This window comes from Macaca mulatta, chromosome 9, assembly GCF_049350105.2.
Source record: "Macaca mulatta isolate MMU2019108-1 chromosome 9, T2T-MMU8v2.0, whole genome shotgun sequence".
NCBI classification, from domain to species: Eukaryota; Metazoa; Chordata; class Mammalia; order Primates; family Cercopithecidae; genus Macaca; species Macaca mulatta.
Window position 1 is genome coordinate 60595689 of NC_133414.1, and position 17402 is coordinate 60613090.

Below are 17402 nucleotides of genomic sequence, written 5' to 3' on the forward strand. Positions count from 1 at the left end.
GTTGCAGCATGCATTAAGAGTTCATTCATTCGTATTGCTGAGAAGTATTGCCCTGCATGCAGGTACCTCAACTTGCTTATCCGTTTACCTGGTGATGGCCATTTGCGTTATAGCCAATTTTTGGATATTAGAAATAAAACTGCAATGATTTGCATACAAATCTCTGTATGGAAATATGCTTCCATTTCCCTTGGGTAAATATGTAGGAGGGGAATGGCTGGATCATATCCCAGGTGTATATTTAACTCTTTTTTTTTTTTTTCTTTTTTTGAGACGGAGTCTCGCTCTGTTGCTCAGGCTGGAATGCAGTGGCTCAATCTTGGCTCACTGCAACCACCAACTCCTAGGTTCCAGAGATTCTCCTGCCTCAGCCTCCTGAGTAGCTGGGACTACAGGTGCATGCCAACATGCCCCACTAATTTTTGTATTTTTTAGTACAGACAGGGTTTCACCATATTGGTCAAGCTGGTCTCGAACTTCTGACCTCATGATCTGCCCACCTCGGCCTCCCAAAGTGCTGGGATTACAGGCGTGAGCCACTGCCCCGGGCCGTATGTTTAACTCTTTAAGAGTCTGCTGAACTATTTTCCAAAGTGATTGTCATTTAACATTACCACCAACAGTGTACAAGAATTCTCGGTCCTCTGCACCCACACCAACGCTTAGTCTGGTCAGTCTTTTTACTTTAATAGATACGTAGTGGTATCTGATTATGGGTTTAATTTGCATTTTCCTAACTACTAATGATGTTGAAGATCATCTCATGAGCTTATCTTCCAATCCTATATCTTCTATAGTAATTATCTGTTTAAATCTTTTGCCTATTTATTTAAATTGGATTGTTCTCTTATTATAGAATTTTGATGGTATTTTATATATTTTGTGTACAAGTCATTTTTCAGATACATGATATTCAAATATTTCTCCCAGTGTGTAATTTGTCTTTTCACTCTCTTAATGTGTTTGAAAAGCAGTTTTTTTAATTTAAATGAGTCATATTTACCAATTAGTTCTTTTTTGAGTCAAGCTTCTGATGTCATATCCAAGAACTCTTTGTCTCATCCAAAGTCATAAAGGTTTTCTCCTAGAAATATTATAGTCTCAGATTTTGCGTTTAGGTATATCATTCATTCAAGTATATTTTTATATATGGTGTGAGGTATGAATTGAGATTCATTTTTTTGCACACAAATGTGCAGTTGCTCCACTGTCATTTGTTGAAACACTATCCTTTCTCCAATGAATTGTATTTACACCTTCGTCAAAATCAATTATCCATATATGGAGATAGATAGATAGATAGATAGACAGATACACAGACAGATAAATAGATATGGAGGTATATATGAGTCTATTCTGACCTTACTATTCTGTTTTATTAATCAGTCTCTTTTAATGCTAATATCTCATTGTTTTGATTACTGCAGCTTTACAATGTCTTGAAATCAAGTAGTATTAGAACTCTAACTTGATTGATCTATTTCAAAATGAGCATACTTTCCTTTTCTCTTTTCCTTTTTTTTTTTTTTTTTGAGACGGAATCTCACTCTGTCACCCAGCCTGGAGAGCAGTGGCAAAAATGAGCATACTTTCCAATGCATTTTATGAGGTTAGCATTACCCCTATATAAACCTAGCCAAAGACATTACAAGACAAAGACACTATAGATCAATATTCTTTGTGAACACAGTTGAAAAAATTTTCAACCAAATTTTAGAATATTGAATCCAACAATACATAAAAAAGAAAATACATAATGACCAAGTGGGGTTTATCCCAAAAATCCAAGGTTGATTTAATGTTTGAAAACTATTACTGTAATTCATCATATTAATAAATGAAGAAAGAAAAAAAATCATCTGATGGATTCAGAAAAAGCACCTGACAAAATTCAATACTGATTCCTGATAAAAATTCTCAAAAAACCAGGGATAGAAGGGAGTTTCTTTAAACCTGTGAAAAGCCATCTATGGAAAACTGAAAGCTAATATCATACTTTATGGTAAAAGACTAAAAGCTGTTTCCCTATGATCAGGATAAAGATAATGATATTTGTTCTCACCACTTCCATAAAACACTTTCATGGAGTCCTGCCTGGTATAATAAGGCAAGAAAAAGAAATGAAAGTTGTTCAGATTGGAAAGGAAGAAGTAAAACTGTATCCATACCCAACATAATTGTTTATGTCAAAAATCTGATGAAGCCTGCAAAAAGCTACTAGAACTAAAAAATGAGTTATTATTGTTGGGAAAAATGAAAGCTCTAAATAAATGAGGAGTTATACTGTGTTCATTGGTCAGAAGACTTATTATTGTTAGGATGTCAATTCTCCCCAAATTTATCTATGCAATCCCAATCACAATCCCAGTAGGCATTTTTCTATTAATAGAAATTGACCAACTGATTCTAAAATTCATATACAAATTTAAAGGGCCTAGAATAGTCAGACAATTTTGAAATAAAATAATTAAGTTGGAGTTCTAATAACTACTAGATTTAAGGTCAGATGGTTAGCAACCTTAATTCTATCTGCAACCTTAATTAAATGCTTGTCATGTAATATAACATATTCACATGTTCCAGAGATTAGGACAAACATATCTTTTGGGGAGCCATTATTCTACCTACTACAATATATCTGAAACAATTTTGGTACAAGAATCTACTTCAAATTTGATAAGATGGAAATATAGATCACATATATTTGATAAAACCTTGGAATGTAAATCTGATATGCTGTAAGTATATTCCAAAGACTTACTATAAAAGATGTAAAATATTTCACTAACAATTTTATATTGATTACTTGTTGAAATGCTGATTTTTGGACATATTGGGTTATCCAATACAGATAAATATGTTAAATAAAATACATTGTTAAAATAAAAGACAACCCAATAGAAAAGTGGGTAAGGGATGTTAACAAGGAATTAATAGAAGAAATACAAATGGTCGATAAATATATCATAAGATTCCATTTAAAAGGACAGTCAGTACTTAATGACTATGCAATGGGAAGAGCATACAGAAATGGGCATTCTCATACACTTTTGATGGAACATAATTTGATAAAGACTTTTTGAAAGCAATTTTGCAATGTCTAAAACTTGCAAACACTGAGCCCTCCTAGATGCAGACAGAATGGCACATACTTTGTCCATTAGCTACTTACACCAATGGGCTGCATTTGTATGGAGCTAGAGATGCATTAAGTCAGCTGCAGCCTCTCAGGAGGAACTTAGATACATAGGCTGAGCAATGCCCTAAGAGATCAAATTAACATGAGCTCAGACACATGGGGAAGGGGGAAAGGGCCCAACATTTGTGGAAATCTATCATGTGCCTGGAGTTTGCACACTGTTTCTGTAGCCAGGTGCCTGTCTGCAAACTGTGCAGTTCTAGGTGCAAACTGTGTGCCTGGTTCCTTCCCAGATACAAACAGTTAAGCCCTGACCTGGCACTATAGTAGGAAGGCCAGCTGGCAAAGTGCTGACACTCACTTTGTGCTCCTCAAAGAATTCCCAGGACTCTCATAGTTGAGGGCACTGTCTGTGGTGCTAGAAGCAGGTACTGGTTCTTGTAACCTACATGCGTCTAAAGCACAGAATCTTGGCAAAAACCAGGCTCTCAAAGGCCACTGGGGCCAGATATCGAATCATTTAATCCTCACAACAGCCTCATGAAGCAGATACTATTATTGTCCTCATTTTCCAGGTGAGGAAACCAAGGTGCTGAGTGAGTTCATGAAAAAGGCATCATCCTCTGGCCACCTTCCCTTAGAGTCCCTAGACTAGTGGTTCTCAAAGTGTATTCCCCAGGGCTCACAGCATCAGAAAAATGGTTAGAAATGCAAATGGTCCTACTTTCCCCAGACCTATAGGGTCAGAAACTCGAGAGTGGGGTCCAGCACTATTCTGATTGAACACTTACACTATTAGAAATTAAATCAGGCTGGGTGGTGTGACTCACGCCTGTAATCCCAACACTTTGGGAGGCCGAGGCAAGGAGATTGCTTGAGCCCAGAGTTCAAGACCAGCATGGGCAAGATAGGGAGACCCCATTTCTACTGAAAATTAAAAAATAGCAAAAAGTAGCTGGGCATGGTGGCATACACCTATGGTCCCAATTAGAGGTTGAGGTAGGATGATCACTGGAGCCCAGCAGGTCGAGGCTGCAGTGAGCCATGATCGCAACACTGCACTCCAGCCTGGGCTACAGAGCAATACCCAAAAAAGCAAAACAAAACAAACAAAACAACAACAACAAAAATTAAATCACAAAAAACTACCAATAAATGAGTTATAGTAAAAACAAAGGTTAAAAAGTACTCAAAATATATCATTTCCTAACTTAATATATTATGACTTCATGTACTATGTCTTAAGCTCTGGAGGTTACTGACATGCATTGCATACATGTGGTACAAACACTATGGCGCATCTCTTCTCAGTTCCACATGCAATGACGTCATAAAATGGGCCATGGAGGGGGAGGGTATTTATATAGCTGAAGTTAAAAAACACTCCAAATCAGGGTACTTTATAGTTTTCAGAGACCCCATTATTAGACACCACCAAAACACCAGGCTCTCCATGTTTTAACAAGCCCTGGGGTGACTCCAAAGCATGTTCAATGTTGAGATCTACCCTGAGCGTCTCAGCTAATGCTATATTCTGACTCCATTCACGTCTTTTCATCACAGTCTTAGCAAACGTCATACCAGGGCCTGGAGAGCAGACAGCCTCTGCTCCCCAGGCACCCAGCCCACACCCAGTCCCGGAGCCACATTCTTGACCTGTGGGAGGCAGAGGAATCTGGGCAGCCGAGGGACAGTGCTAGGGCCCCTGCAGTGGTGGGGGGCACGTTGAGATTCCCCTGAGAAGTGAGCAGTGGATCCCACAGTCAGAGCCTGGCTCTCCACTGTGGCTTCTTGTAAACAAAGTCAGTTGCTGGCTGCCATGATAAAGGTAGGGAAGCAAAGATTAAAGCCTGCGGCTCCAGCATTGGGCACACCTGAGCCGATGTCTCCAGCACACCCTTGTGGGCGGTGGGCACAGGGCTGGTTGCATCACCTTCCTGACCTCCGTCTGCTTGTCTGGGAAGACAGGAATGGTAGTACCTACCCCCTGGGGCCTCTACATTAAGTCCAATAATTTAGGCAAAGAGCCAGGAATATAGTACAGTCTTCATAAGCAGAAGCTATTACTGCGTTTCCATTTAGCTGTAGTAGAAAGCAATGTCAATGTCAGTGTTGTTACTCTCCTTGTATGGATGACAGATTTTAGGACACAGAAAAAAAACAGCAAAGTATCCAGAATGACACAGGGACTCTGTTACTGAAACAGCAAACGCCCGAGAAGCATCCCATTAGCTAGTGATGGATCTCACCCATGCCCTTTAACGAGCACATTTCTCCATCCTGGGGCTGAGATCCTAATTTATTTCCAGTAGCTCCAAGTTCTCTAGCAAGAAAGTAACCGTTAATTCAGTTACAAAGATTACCAGCTGGTTCTCTGGTTTATTGCTGTAATTCCTCTAAAGCAAGCATCTGCGGGTAAGGACGACGTTCTGCCTTTCCGCATTAACATTGCTTAAATGAGGAGAGGCATTTCCATGTGTCCTTGCGGCACAAGATTCTAGCAGCAGGTGGGAGGCTCCCATCACCCTGTGAAAGCCAGGATTTGCCTGGAAAATACTGGGGGGGTGTACTCTGTGAGTTCACATGGGGGTTGGGGCAGGAGGCGACCTGGATGCAGCAGGTGACTTTGCCCCTCACCTGGGTAAATGCAGACACAGGGATACGGTGACCCACTAGGTGTGGAGCCCTGACATACAATAATAGCAGGCATTTATTGAGCAAACACTTACACAGTGAGAACTGTGTACCAGGCACTGCTCTAAGAACTTCCAAGTACTAATTCATTTGATGCTCCAAACATCCCCACAAAGTACTTTATTATTCCTGTTTCACAGATAAGGAAACTGGGGCACAGACAGGTTGAACAATGTTTCTGTAGCTGAGCCAGGCTTTGAACCCAGGCAGTTGGTTGCAGCAATGGAATTCAAAATGGGTTTCCCATTGAGAGGACCAAAAATGTGTAGTCAAGCCATACCAAGTCTGAGTTGAGCAAAACCAAGCAGAATGAAATAAAGACCTCAGCAGAGCTCACAGTCACTGACATACAGAAGGAGGATAAAGGAGGCCCTGCCTAACCTGGGGGTTGGGGAAGGGTCAGTCACAGCGGTTGTAACACCTCATTCTCTTGAGTAGGACTTACCACATGGGAATCTGGCATCTCAACCCTCCTGAGACGTGTGACTTAGTGTCCCATTGTGCAGACATGGAAACAGGTTCAGAGACATTGAGCGGGTTGCCTGAGATCACACAGCCTGGAAGTGCAAGGCTGGGACTCAAAGCCAGCCTCCCGATCCCCACACCCCATGCTCTTTTTCTACATCTTTCAGCCCAGCTGCCAGACCTCAGCACTAGAGAGCAGGTGGAGCCGCCCTTTGTCATGCATACACATGCATCCCAGGCACCTGGCACTCTCTGTAGCAGGGTACCATACGCATGGTAGCTGACTCCTACCTCATAGGTAAATAAATGAAATCTCACCTAGCCAAGAGGTGGCAGGACTGGATGCACACAGATCTGTTGATCCTTTCCCCCATGTTGCCTCAGTAGCCACAGTACCAGGCTTCTCCCTGACCCCCCTCCAGCCTAAAACCCTGCTGGCCCAGAAAGGCCACAGGTGGCACACTGGATCAGGCACTCCCAGTGGTGGCAGCCTCCCTCCCTGCTCCAGAGTTCCCCCTGCCTGTGGGCACAGCTCCTGCAAGCATGTATGCAGACAACAGTGTCCACCTTAATCCACCTGGGACCCTGAGTAGGCCTCATCTCTGCCTGGGAGAGGAGGTGTGTGCCCCTCGCTGAGGCCCAGCCTTCCCAGCCAGGGCCTGGAAGGCCCCAGGTCCTAACCTCTCCTCTCTGGGGACCCTGACGACAGCAGTCCCCTCCCCATCATCTCATGCTTCCTGTGTTTGTGTTTGCCTCCTTTTTAGGGATTTATTTCTCTACAAGGGACACAGGTGACCGAACTTCCTCCTGGCCCTGAGGACCCAGGGAAGCACCTCTTTGAGATCAGTCCAGGTAGGCCTGAGCACCTTCCAGCTCTGCTGCCCTGGTGGGGGTGTCTCCATGCCCCTGGCCTGGGAAGGGCGGACCTTCATGACGCTCCTCCCACAGGAGCCACAGCACAGTCTCCAGGCATGACTCGGAAATGTGGGCCAAATCGACAGGATACTCACATGGGCAAGAAATTAGAAAGTCCCATCAATTATCTGGACAATGAGCTTTTGGGTAATGTGAAATGAGGATTTCTAAATTCACGATAAATGCAAGGAAAGAAACTAGTCAATGGGAACATCTCAGGGTGAAAGTAAACACAATACCTGGAAATAAAGCCAGGGAAAAACACTAGCGCAGACTGAGAATATTTAAGTATGGATGATTATAAATTTCAAGGCAGAGAATTGGGATGTGGCAGGAGGAAGGGGAATAATTTTCCTAAAGAACTGTTCTACTGTCACGTTAGCAGTTACAAAACAATATTTTAAACTTCCAAGTTGACAATGTCGTTGCTGACGAACTAAGTAAAAGTGCCTTGCAGAGAAGCCAACGTACATGGCAGGGCTGGCTCTGCTGTCAGCCAGTGTTTTCTTTAGCTTGGGCTCCCCCAGAAGCAGAGCCTGAGACAAGGATCTGGCATGAGGAAGGGAGTCAAAGAAGGGAGGAAAGCCAGCCAGGGCGTGCTAGTGAGTGGACTGCTGCTGCAGGCACCCTGGCTCAGTTCCCGCAGGGGCTTCCGGACACAGTGCAGAACAGGCCTCAGAGGGGCCTCATCCAAGAAGTGAGGCTGGGGCTCTACCCACCCACTCCGACCACCCAGTCCTTGAGAACTGCTTTCTGGGGAGTAACCGACATTTCCAGCCTACCCTCTCACATGGACCAAACTCTGCAGACAGAGACAGCCTCCAGGAACAGTTGCAGGTGCTTGAGGAAGCAGACCACTGCAGCGTGATGGGAACGGTGAGTGCTGAGGGATCTGAGTAGGGCACCAAGAGTGTCAGCTGAATTTAGACATCCTGAGAAGCGGTGGTTATGAACTGAGAGTGCTAGGGCCTCACTGGGGCCCTGTGAACTAGTAAGTCTATGACTGTTCGCAAAGCAGTAAAGCCAGCCCAGCCATCCCGAGAAATGATCTATTGGCTGTCCACTGAGGTAGCACCCCAGGCTCAGGGCACGAGCAGAGGCTCTTTGGGAACAGGTATGAGCAGATCCTGCCTGGGACAGGGGCATGTCTACCTTTGTCCTATCCATACTAGAGTTCCCAGGGGCACAGGCTGAAGTTGAAGTGCAGAAACACCCTTTCCAACTGTATGCCCCTGTGCAAAATTCAAGTACCTGTGGTTTCACTTGGGTATTCCTTTTCATCTAATGCAAGAATCTTTGTAGTAAAACTGCACATCAGAAGGTGGTAACAAAGGGATCCTGGGGTATGGAGTAGAAAGCAGAGGTTGACTGTGGAACCAGGAGAAAAGGTCTCAGCTGTTAAGATAGAGAAGAAATGCAAGTAGTGAGGTAGGCAGGGCCCTGCCATCTAGGGGAGGGGTGCAGCCCCTGGCCCCAGGGAGAGGGGTAATGAGTCAAGGCCAGAACTAGAAGGTAGAGGTCAACACACTCCAGTCATCAATTCAGAAAGGCACTGAGTGTGTGCCCCATAGGCCAGATAAGGGACATCACCTGTGTGCAAGTTCTTTATCTGGGTCAGAGCTATTTACAAGAATTTATTTGACTCTTGCCAGTGGTGTTGAAGGTATAGGGGGGCGGTAGGAGAAGACCCTTTGCCATATAAGGTAACATAGTCACAAGATTCCAGAAATTAGAAGATGGACATCTTTGAGGACGATTATTCCGCCTCCCACAATACTCCCAACATCCCTCTAAGATAGGGAATGTCGTCACACCTATTGCACAAAAACAGACCATGGGGATTAGAAAGAATCCCCAGCGAGACACACAGCTAGTGGCGGAGTTGGGGCTTGAGCCCAGACGTTCTGGCTTTTAGCTACACACTTCCCTTGCCCTCTAACACAGGCACCTGGCCATCTGAGGACCCCTACATATTCTAGCATTTTCCCTACCTGGGCTGGGGACGTCTAAGGACTTTGTTACAGGAAGGAAATTTCCTGAACTCCTTTGTCTCAAGCACAGCAACAGTAGCCTGCCTGCTCATCAGGTTCCTACAGATCCCCAGAGCTGCCCATCTCTGCCCTCCAGCCTTCGTGCAGCTGCTGAGCAGCTCAGGGAGAGCAGGATGGGTGGTGGGCGGTGAGCGGTCTAGTCAGCCTTTGCAGAGTGCGATGCAGCTATCTGCAGAGCAGAGCACAATGCCAGGGCTGCCCGGGGCCCAAGAGTGGTCCCCTCTGCTCCCCTCCCACTGGGGGCTCCAGACTTGGGGTACTTCCTATCAACCTGCTCAGATGGGACCTGGGAGGCTGCACTCGAAGCTCATGCTTGGTTCTGGCTGCAGCTGGCAAAGCTCCCCGTCCTTCGTAGCCCATGAAGGTGTCAGGCCAGAGGGGTAAGGTGAATCTTGCGAGGCCAAACAGCTGGGAGGTAGGGGAGCCTGGACCCTCCCAGGTCAGCCTGACCCCAGAAGGGTGGGCTTCCTGTTACAGCAGTTTCTGACTGAGGCTTCAGCTGTATGCCATGTTGGGGCTAAAAATGAATAAGAAGAAGATTGGATGAACCCACCTTAAACCACAGCAACATGCAGTCACAGGAAGGCCAAGAAACCCATTCACGTCCAACTCAGCAAACTTGTAGTGTGACCTCAGCTTTGAGCCAGCCTTGCGGGGCACTGAGATGAGCAGGGGTCAATTTCTGCCCTTAAGGAGTCTGGGGACATTTTCTTCCTGAGCTCAAGGCACAATAAGGACTTATCCTCACGATGCCGAGCACAGTTACCTGGGGGCAGGAGCAGGAAGTATCACCAAGTGGGCCATGCCAGTGTGCACCAAGCACAGCCCCTGGGGGAAATGTGCAAAGACCAAGAGGAAATTCAGGCTGGGTGGGTGAGGGGCGGCGAGTGCAGCTGGGGGGACAAGGGCTTCTCCTACAGTTCCGAGGTTGCCGGGTGGCAGGCTCTGAGAGCAGTGAACTAACAGGCGCAGGAAGGAGCCTAACAGCCCCGCCTGGGGTCTGGGCCTAGGCCGGGAAATCAGGGCAGGATATGAGGAAGGAGGACAAACCCAGGGTCACTTCCAGGCTATGCGTGTGCTGGCCTGTGGCACCAGTCACACCACAATGGTCCCTCACTCTCCAGCCAGCACCCCCAAGAGGAGGGAAAACTTGGCAACTCTTGGAAATGTGGCAGAATTCCAAGGATGGTCATGCGTAGAATCAGCTATGTAAATTTTCAGCCATAGTTCTATTTGTGCTCTTCAACGGTATAAAAAATGACAATATTTTCAAAGTAGAATTAAAGTGAGGAAACATTATACTGTGAGTGCCATCTAGTGGAGAGATCTGCCAGTTCTGGGCCAGAAAGTGCAGGCCCTGTTGCCCACCCCCAGCCTTTCAGCCAGCACAGCTAGATAGGAGTGGAGCTTGAGACCAGGCCATCTGGCTTCCAAAGGCACACACTAAAATTGCCCTCCAACACAGGCATCTGGCCATCTGGGGCTTCCTACAGATTCTAGCATTTTTCCCCTCTGAGCTGGGAGGTCTTGGAATTTGATACAGCATACACCTCTGGTTCCAAAAGCATCTGAGAACCTGCACATCCAGCCACTGAGCAAGACACAGAGAAAACACTGTCATAAGGGGGCTTTCGTGCCAGTGGGACTTCCGTTGTCTTGTGGCTGTGGCCTGCCACTGCTTCCCCGACATGGTCAGTATATAAAGCGTACTGAGAGGTGGGAGCAATTGCTTTGGGCAGAGGTGAGGGTCTCCTCCCTGAAGCTGTGGGAACATGCAGGAAAACCACTTGTAAAGTTTAAGGGAGGCTGAGAGAAAGGGTGACTGGCATTTGTGTCTTGCTTGGACAGTTGCTTACACACAAGATTTGCTTTTCATGGTTACCAGGCAAGGAAAATCTAATTGAGGACTGATGGCAAATGGGGTTCTGCCAAGCAGAGAGTGGGGCCAGCCACACCTCCTGCCATAAGCTCCAGTTCTCAAGAGGAGCAGAATGTGAAGCCTCTGTGGGCCCACAGGCCTGGGCACTGATGGAGAAAAGAGGGTGACATGGGCCATCAGACTTTCTGGAATTCTCTTAGTGCAGGGCAGACAGGCAAGATGCCACCTGCAGGAAGTGAGCTGAGATTTGAGGTCAGAACTCACAACAGATCACCAGTGGCCAGAGGAGCTGGTTGGGAGGGTGCCCCTGCGCCAGTTCACAACACCATTCACCAGGGAGGGAACTGCAACCTTGCCTGGCAAGCAAAGAAATGTCTGCATTTCCCCTCTGCCTCCTTCCCACCCCAGTGCCCAGGGTGCAGTTCAGGGAAGAGTCTAGGAGAAGCAACCCCCATCTACGCCAGCACACCCCAATCCCCGAGGGCCACAGTGCTGGGGGAGCAGCACGAAAGAACTTTGATCCAGATGTGAGGGAACAGAATTAAGGATTGGAGACATCCTTAATGAGACTGTTAGAATAACTAAGAGTGGCACACACTTTGGACCCTGGGAAAATCACCAAGCCAGCAGCTACTCAAAGGGAAGGTGGGAAGTGATAGGCATAGTTATTGGGGAAATAGCTTTCATGTTTATTCTCCAGTGAGCTTAGCTTTTTGTATTAGGGTAAGTGAACTGCTGGAATAACCCCCAAATCTCAGGATCTTGACACAAGAATGTATTTGTCTTTCATATAAAGTCAAAAAAGAACACTTGTGATTGGCAGGCAGTTGGTCTCCCAGAATCTTCCTGTTTCATGGTTTCACCATCTGAAACTTGTGACTTGCAAAAGCATCCTAGTTGTTTCCATGCTAGGAGGCCATCATGCCTGGGAGGTGTGTTGGTCCAGGTCTGGAAGTGGCCCCATCATCCCATCACAGCCCATTGGCCAAAATGCAGTCACATGGCTACACCTAGGAGCAAGAGAGTCTGGGAAATGGAGTCCAGCTCTTTCCAGGAGGAAGGCAAGCCTGGTTTGGTGAACAGTCAGTAGTTCTGCCATTCTGCATAATGATCTGTTAACTTGGAGTAAGAAAGACACCTCCCTCCCCTCACAGAATTAACAAGGTCAGGGAGACAGGCAGAAAGGCAGACATTGACTCACAGGATGAGAAGGGCTAGGAGAAGGGTAAAAAGGCAATTGTGTGAGCCCAGAGGAGGGGACGCTAATGCACGCAGGGAGTACATGAGACTTCCAGGATAAAGTGACAACGACCCTGTTCTTTGAGGGTTAAGTGAGGGTCAGCCAGGTGAAGAATCAGGGAGAGCAGCTGGGCAGAAGCAGCAATGGGCAAGCACAGTGGGCACAGGGGCTGTGTGTCTCCTTCACACCTTAGTTTCAAGGTGCTCAGCATATAGGTAACTGAATTTAATGTAAGGATTGGAAGCAACAGGAGGTTAAGCTTTCTGCCAGAATGAAAAATTGTCCTCTGTGGCAGGAGAATGGCATCAGGCAGTGGTTCTCAAGCTTTAGTGAGCCTCCGCCTCATCTGGAGGGCTTGCAAAAAACATTGCTGAGGGGGCTCAGGGTCCAAGGTGGAGAGGCCGCCCCTGGTGTAGAGACAGTGGGGTACTTAGAGTCCTGGAAGGGTGAATGAGATGGGCCTCACAGGGGAAGTGAGAGGAGGTTTGAGTTAACTGGGGGCAGGAAAAGCTATAACCACGTTTTATTTCTAATAATTATTATTCCAGGAGGAGGAGGACCATAAAATACATAAGATGCTGGTTTGTGCTTTGATCTCCTGGCCCTTTTTTCTCCCTAGGCCACTTGCCTCGGGGGAAGGTGAGGTCCCTGGAGCAGAAAGGAGAAATCCCCTGTTCTCCCACCCCAGATAATTGATGTGGACAGAGTCAGAAGGGAAGCATTCCCCTAGACTGGTCACCCTGCCCCCAGTAATGCCCCAGGAAGGTGACAGGCATGGTGCCACTAGGAAAACTGGCTCCAGGCACCAGGGTCCCACCTCAGACAGACACACCATGGTCAAGAAAGGCACGGGAGCTACCTAGCTTCCAGCCCCAAGTGACTGCAGGTAAAGACATCAGGTGACCAGGAGGGACCGAGAACAGCCCATCCTCCTTTTCCAGACCCCATGTAAACCTGACCACAGCAAAGAGGACCCCTTCCCTCCATCTCAATAGTAGCTGGGACTAAACTCCCTTCCAGCCTGGGAGCATAGGGCTTGGAGATAGGATTAACATGATTCTTTCTAATAAATATCATATTTGTTGAGTGCCTGAGGTTGTAGACCAAGGTGTGTATGAGTGCTAGTGGGCTAAACATTCACTGAGTTCCTTCTAAGGAATGAGGCTGAGCACACCACGTTTATCCTCACCGCACTCCTGGGACTAACATCTACTAACCCATCTAACAGGCAATGCCCCTGGGACTCTGACAAGCTAAGTAACTTGCTGGGATCTGAGGGCTGGTGAGCGGTGGAACTGCAGCTTGAGCCAGCTCTAACCCCAGAGCCCTGCTCTTCCTCACCATGCTGAGGCTGGCTCCCCCGGGGCAGACATGAAAGACCCAGGCCCCACAAAGGGACTGAGACTCAAGGACCCCCAGGTCCTGCCCACCTGGTACTTCTCTCTTGCCAGGGCAGCTGCCTGGCAAACCCTGCCCCTCCCAGCCCTTTGAAAGCTGTCTACCCCTTGCAGACTTGATCCTGGGGGCCTCTCAGACCTGGGCTTTTTGCTGATGTTGGCATCCAGCCCCAGGCTTTAAATCCACAAGGAAGGGGTGGGGAGTGGAGATACCTGCTTTGGCACTCTGGGCAAAAAGATTTGCTAAGATCCCAGAGAAGACCTGTCCCCAAAAGACGGCCGTGTTTGGTGAGACGAATTAGGTCATCTGTTAAGCTTTGTAACTCGTTGCTAAAATCCATCTTCTGGAATTAGCACAATGCTATTGAAGGGAACCAAGTGGGTTGGTGCTATCAAAGGGAACCAAGTGGGTTGGCTGCAGGCTTGAGACTAGAGCCATGAGTTCTTCTAGTGAGTAACTGTAAATGGGGTGGGGCCGGGGGAGTGGAGATTAAGAGTCCTGGAGGGAGCAGTTTGCAGAAGCCAGCTCTGGCTAACTCTAGCAAAGGGGAAATTCACCAGAAATCAGGGATGGGATGGGAGTGAGACTTGTGGACGGGACAGGCGACTGGGCTATCACGGGGTCAGGAGCTGGGGTGGCAAGCGGGTGGTGCTCTGTGCTGGGAAGGTTGAATCTCGTCTGGCTCTGCAATCCCGGCATGGCTCACTTGCTGAAAGCCCCAAGTCTTGGGTTTTCAGCTCCAAGCAGTCTTCAGAGACCACGGTATCTGTGCTTAGGCTACATGACCACCTCTGACTACACTGGGATGGTGAGGGCCTGTCCACTCTGGCATCTGGACCAGCCCTCCCAAGGCTTCACCTAGTGGCGGCAAGGAGACTCCGAAGGAACTTGGGTGCCTTCCAGAGGGGAGAGTAGATGACAAACAGCCAGGCTCTGTCAAATGTTCACTGCTCCAGATGGTCCATGAGTATATTTCTGCAGGACTGAGTGAAACATCATTGGCCTTGCCCTTTCCAAGTGCCAGACAAGGGGCCAGGACGGGGTGCCTTTTCAACAACATTGCACTGAGCCAATGCCCCCCCGACCCCACACTCAGGAGCAATTCCTACTTGTGGGGAAGGACCTAAGTGTGCAGTGCTGAGGATTAGCCTGAAGAAGATGTGAATGGCCACCCTGGATCTGAGGAAAAGGAGGAGGAGGAGAGTGCTCTGTTTTCTGGTGCAGAAGGATGCGAAGGGTACCACAGCTGCTCTGAGGCCTGGGTCTAGTCCCCATCCTGGAGCACCTGTCTGCTTTGGGCTGGGAGCCCCATATTTCTCAAGATCAGGGTCAGGAGACTCGGGCGCCAGCTGCACCATTCAGAGGCCTGGCAAACTCCCTGCTCTCCCACAGAGGTCTACACTCCTTCCCTCCCACTGGGCTCCTTGGGACCTCCCCCCAACTCCCCAAACACAGGATGGGCATCCTGCAGGCAATAGGAGGCCTGGATAGGGATGGCTTTGAGGTCTTGGGTTTTCAGCTCCAACCAGTCTTCAGAGACCATGGTAGTAGCAAAGCTAGCATTGTGTCCTGTGGGAATCAGAGTCATGGGGTTGATTGTCCCCAGACGCACCACACACGGATGCAGATGTTGCCTGGGCAAGCTGGTGTCTGCATGTAGAAAGGAAGCTTCCGAGGAAGAGCTGGGGAGGCGAGTCCGGGAGCCATCTTCCTGTTTGTGCCCATTTTCCATGCACTCTCAACAGACACCAAGGACCTCACAGTGTCTAGTCAGTGCTGTTCCAGACCACCCATCTCTCCAAGCCAGAGTCAGGGAGAGCTGGATGGAAGCATAGCCATGCCACTCAGGGACTGAGTGGGTTTTGACAAGTCACAGAGGTGCTCTGTGCCTCAGTGGGGTGGGAATATTGCAAGCACCTTGGGTTGTGGTGAGGATTCAGTGAGAACCCAGATCCTGGCTCATGGTAAGTATCTGGTCTAGATAAGCTCCCCTCTCCCTGCATGCTCTCTAATCATTAATCGTTATGATTAATAACAGCAACCCAATCTCATCACAATGCCATGTGATGAGTGCTCTGATAGAGGTGTCCCTGACTGAGAGCCCAGAGCAGCCGGTAGGACTTGTTTTCCCCAGAAAGTGGTTGGGGATAGTTTCACTCAAGCTGAGGCTTGACACAAAAGCAAACATTATCCAGATGGGCAGAGAGGAGAGGGGCCTTCCCAGAGTCAGGGCTGGAGTATGCAAGACACAGAGGCTGGAGAGCTCTTCAGTACAGGAGGCTCAGGGAGCAGATGATGCGGGTAGAAAGTTGAACAGGACCAGGTCACGAAGGGCCTTGGATGCTGGACAAAGAGGCTTGAACTTTAGTCACTGACCATGTTCAACTGACAGGAGGGATGGCTAAAACCCAAACTGGGCCTTTTCAGAGATATTTGCAAGGTACCTGAAGCGAATTTGCACCAAAGCAGCAGCTGCATTGCTATACTTTCATCTTCAGCTTCATGATTTCCCTTGGCCAACAGCACAGTAAGTAACCTCCGAGTTCAAAGTATTCAGCAAACAATGGAAAGGTAGAGCAGCCAGAAATGTACACATGATTTTCATGACAGATATGGTAATGCCATGTTAGCTAGGGGAGCCTCCTTCTCTACTGCCCGGATGGACCTATGTTGCAACACAAATTGGAATAGGATGGAATCTGTGCCCTGTTGCCAGGGTCACCCCTAACGGAATGGAGAGATCAGTAATCATCCCAGTTGGTGTCATACTGAATTGTTTATAACCCAAATCATAACTGATGTCAAGTAAAAGCTCCATGTACCCATTAAAATATGGCATTATAAAGAAGTAAAGTATATTTGAATCCTTAAAAAGAAAACCAAAACTATGTGTTAGAAAGATCACTCAGGGTAGAGTGACTGAGGGGCTTACAAAGGACTGTAATGTCTGATGCTCATCTCCACCAATGTCTATTCTATGCCCACCCCCACTCTGGCAGTGTTGACAGAAAAGACCACACTGCCACAGGAGTAACAGGGACCCCTGTGGGAGGCAGCGCAGAAGCCAGTGCATTTACAAGTGAATGTGCCAAGTTCTCCAGGATCAAGCCAGGGAGTCCTGATCACTAACAACATCTCTGCCTTGGGGCCTGTTTAAGTGGCTTCCAGACTCAACTCAGACCCTAGCTCTCAAGGGCAACCAGGTTAGGTTTCTTTTCTTCTCTGAATCTCAGTTTCCCCGGGTGTAAGATGAGAGGGCTGGCCCAGTGACCTCTGAGGTGTCTGCTTGACCTAGTAGAATGGCACCAGCGGGCATTCTATAGCCAAGTTTGCCCAGAGGGAGCCAGTTCCTGCCTTTCTTATGGCTACACAAGGTCATTGAAGTCGCCCTCAGGCATGGAGCTTGTAGCTGCCTGGCCTTATCCAGCCTGCCCTTGGAGCAGATAGGAGACTGCTGCCTGCTGTTCTGAAGGAAAGCCTGACCTTGAAAGGGAGCCAGTGTGCACAGATTACTCCGCAGAGGAGACTGATACCGTGCGTCTGACATGCCCAGAGCATCCCTGATCACATTAGCCGCCGCCTGAGTGGGGAGGATGCTGATACCGGTCTGTCTCGGCACCT

The 17402-nt window shown here is 47.9% G+C and overlaps 1 protein-coding gene across 3 annotated transcripts in view; it reads left to right on the top strand.

Moving 5' to 3' along the window:
• The window catches only part of ARHGAP22 (Rho GTPase activating protein 22), a 158775-nt gene that overhangs the window by 40417 nt on the left and 100956 nt on the right, over positions 1 to 17402 (top strand). For all 3 annotated transcript variants that reach the window (XM_002805637.4, XM_001108619.5, XM_028826341.2), the window contains exon 3: positions 7063 to 7150. In XM_002805637.4, coding sequence (XP_002805683.2) covers positions 7063 to 7150 — 88 coding nt within the window. The remainder of the gene's footprint in view (positions 1 to 7062; positions 7151 to 17402) is intronic.